Here is a 3,157-nt window from a genome sequence, read left to right on the forward strand (position 1 = left end):
ACGTTTTAATCGTAATTTGTTAATCACGTTAACAGGTCGACATGCACGGCCCCAGTTTTTATGTTTATTAAATAATGTGAAAAAGTAAAACTTAAGAAAAACAAACATCTGCAAACAATTGAGATTTTCAGGTTTATGTCACATCAACAACATTTATGAAAAATGTCAATTATTGGTTTTGGTGTCGATATTGGTGATATTGACCAGTATTGGATCGATACCCAAATTCTCAGTATCACCCTAGTGAACAGTTGACAAAGTCCGACTGATGGAAATACCTCTGACTCTTTGTTGTCACTTGATGCGTCTTTATAGATGACAAAAATAAAACATTCATTAGCGGTGCGTTTTGCAATCCTGTGATTTTCCCAAAATGCACCTGCCTCCTTTTTTTTTCAGGTTATGTTCAATGAGCTTCACAGACTTTAGTTCCATCTTTTTCTCCCCGTAGGGAGCAGAGGATGCCCAGAGCTGACTGGTCCTTCCTGGAGAGTCTGCTGGAGGAAGGCCAAGAGTACTCGACAGCGATTGGCCGCGTCTGGCTCACCATACTGTTCCTGCTTCGCATGCTGGTGCTGGGAACGGCGGCGGAGTCGGCGTGGGATGACGAACAAGAAGACTTTGTGTGCAACACCAAGCAGCCGGGATGCACCTCTGTATGCTACGATAAAGCCTTCCCCATATCCCACTTCCGCTACTTCGTCCTCCAGGTCATCCTCGTCTCCACTCCCACCATCTTCTACTTTGCATATGTGGCTATAAAAGTGAGGAAAAATGACAAAAACGAGGAAAATCAAGCAGACGAAGGCCGTAGTGGGAGAAGGACGACTAAAGCTGCGATCGAGTGCAACGATAGCAGCGTGTCTGGAAAAGATAAGAAAGAGAGGGATGGTGGGAAATGTCAGAAGCCGAAAGCTTCTCCGGAGGCTCCTAAACTGAAAGGCAGACTTCTGGGAGCTTACGCGTTCAGCATCCTGCTCAAAATCCTCCTGGAGGCGGGGTTTATCATTGGGCTTTGGTTTCTGTACGACGGCTTTTTCATCGCGCCGAAGTTCGTGTGCACACGCTCGCCGTGTCCCCACACAGTGGACTGTTTCGTCTCTCGCCCCACAGAGAAGACCATCTTTACCTTCTACACCCAGCTGATCGCCGCCGTGTCCCTGCTCCTCAACCTCATCGAGCTCTTCCACCTGCTGGTGCTGGCCGTTTCGCATCGCCTGGAGAAACGTGCCCAACGCCACGACTGCCTACCTCCATTTGAGCAGGTACCGTCCAGACTGAGGACTCCCGGACTCCAAGGAGCGGCGTCGCAGGCCAACAGCACAGGAAGTCACATCAGCCTCCCCATGCAGGGGGAGGATGAGGTACAGAGTGACCCCTGTGGGAGTTACACCGACATGACGGTGGAGATGAACTGGGAGCCGGTAGAGGCCGGAAGCGACCTGCTGCCTAGCTATGCTAACTGCATGAAGCCTGTTAAGAAAGCCCGTCAGCCCAGAGGTCATTATAAGAAACATTCCCCTCGAAATGGGAAAACCCAAAAAAGTGGACCGTCAGAACAAAAACATTACGTCTGAGAAAATGTGTCGTCTTAAATGTTTAACCTTTGCACTGTGAACTGAAGGCCTCAAAGGCGTTTATGGAAGAAGCTAAAGGAAAATAAGCATTCTCAAAAACAAGCAAACATGTTGGAGCAAAATGTTCCTTTTTTTTATTTAATATAACACTCAGGGGAGATATCCACTGTTTAAGTGTTTCTGTGACATGATCCAAGAGTTTTTAGAGTTTTTTGAACCCTCCCTTCCTTCCCGATGGCTCTGTCCTCACCAGGGAATGTGCTGCTCTCCAGCTCCCGGGAGGATAATTGCTGCGTGGATGCAAGCACGCATGCATGCACACACACAATATCTGTCTTCTCCTTTACAGCCAGCAAGTTCAGGTCAGTCAATCTGAAAATGTGGACTTGTGGGGAAAAAAAACCCCAAAGTGTGGGATCTGTGACCTCAGTATTTCAGCTATGAAGAGACGCTCACTGAACAACACAAGGGAAACTTCCAGAGTTGAAACCAAAATCCTTCTGAAAAATCATTGATCGTATGTGAGAACTGGACCTAGTGACCCCTCCCCCATGGTGTTCCAAACAGGAAGTACCTGCTGGCTCCAAAAACCCCAAATTAGACTTTTATATAGGAACAAACAGCTAATACTACGACACATTCGTCGTCTCATTTTGACGTTCGGTTAAGGAACCTCCACGTCAAATATTGACATTTCAGATGTCCACAACTGGTCGATTTTTGAATCAAGGTTCCTCAACCTCCGGCTGCAAACCGGTACCGGTCAGGGGCCCGGACGTGAACCACACCAGTATTATAACCCTAATCTTAACCCAGTACTGAATGCAGATTGGTGCTTGATACGGATCGGTACTGGTACCGGACACGGATCAGTTCCAGATGCGGATCAGTACTGGTATTGGACGCAGATTGGTACTGGATGTAGATTGGTACCGAATGTGGATCTGTACCAGACGTAGTATCGGACACGCACTAGTACTGGACGGGGATAGGTATTGGTAACAAACACAAATCAGTACAGGATGCGGATCGGTATTGGTATCGGACGTGGATTGGTACTGGACGCAGATCAGTTCTGGTACCGGATACGGATCAGTTCTAGATGGGGTATCAGTTCTGGACGTGGTACCAGATGCAGACCAGGCCAGGGTTAGGGTACTGGTACCAGTGTCAGTTCATGTTCGGCTCCGGTCGAGGACCTCCAGGTCTGGCGATTGATGTCTCCAGCTAGGTCCTCTTGAAAGTGGTCCTCATAAAAAAGTTGACCCATACCAACTCAAACCAATCACTGCTGATTGTCTCCATCATGGCAGCATCCGTATTCTCAAAAAATGCCGACTGAATGGACTTTTCTGGAACCGAAGATGGATGACATCACACTCGCTCGGTCCAGTTCTCATAAACAGTCAATAAGATAAACAGAGAACTTGTTGCTACAATTGATTCCAGACTGAGTGGACTAAAAGTGGTACAGAAACTGCTTTTGTTTGGTATTAAAAAGAACTTTTGGTATTTATTAAGAAAATAAAGTTTATATGATTTTAAATAAAGGTGATTCTATCAGATCATCGTATAACATG

The 3,157-nt window shown here is 46.8% G+C and overlaps 1 protein-coding gene across 1 annotated transcript in view; it reads left to right on the forward strand.

Moving 5' to 3' along the window:
- gja4 (gap junction protein alpha 4) overlaps window positions 1–3,157 on the forward strand; it is an 8,072-nt gene extending 4,915 nt beyond the window's left edge. Inside the window, exon 2 of the mRNA XM_024261018.2 lies at window positions 452–3,157. Coding sequence (XP_024116786.1) covers window positions 462–1,577 — 1,116 coding nt within the window. The 5' untranslated portion in view covers window positions 452–461 and the 3' untranslated portion in view covers window positions 1,578–3,157. The remainder of the gene's footprint in view (window positions 1–451) is intronic.

The sequence above is a fragment of the Oryzias melastigma genome, linkage group LG11 (assembly GCF_002922805.2).
Source record: "Oryzias melastigma strain HK-1 linkage group LG11, ASM292280v2, whole genome shotgun sequence".
NCBI lineage: Eukaryota > Metazoa > Chordata > Actinopteri > Beloniformes > Adrianichthyidae > Oryzias > Oryzias melastigma.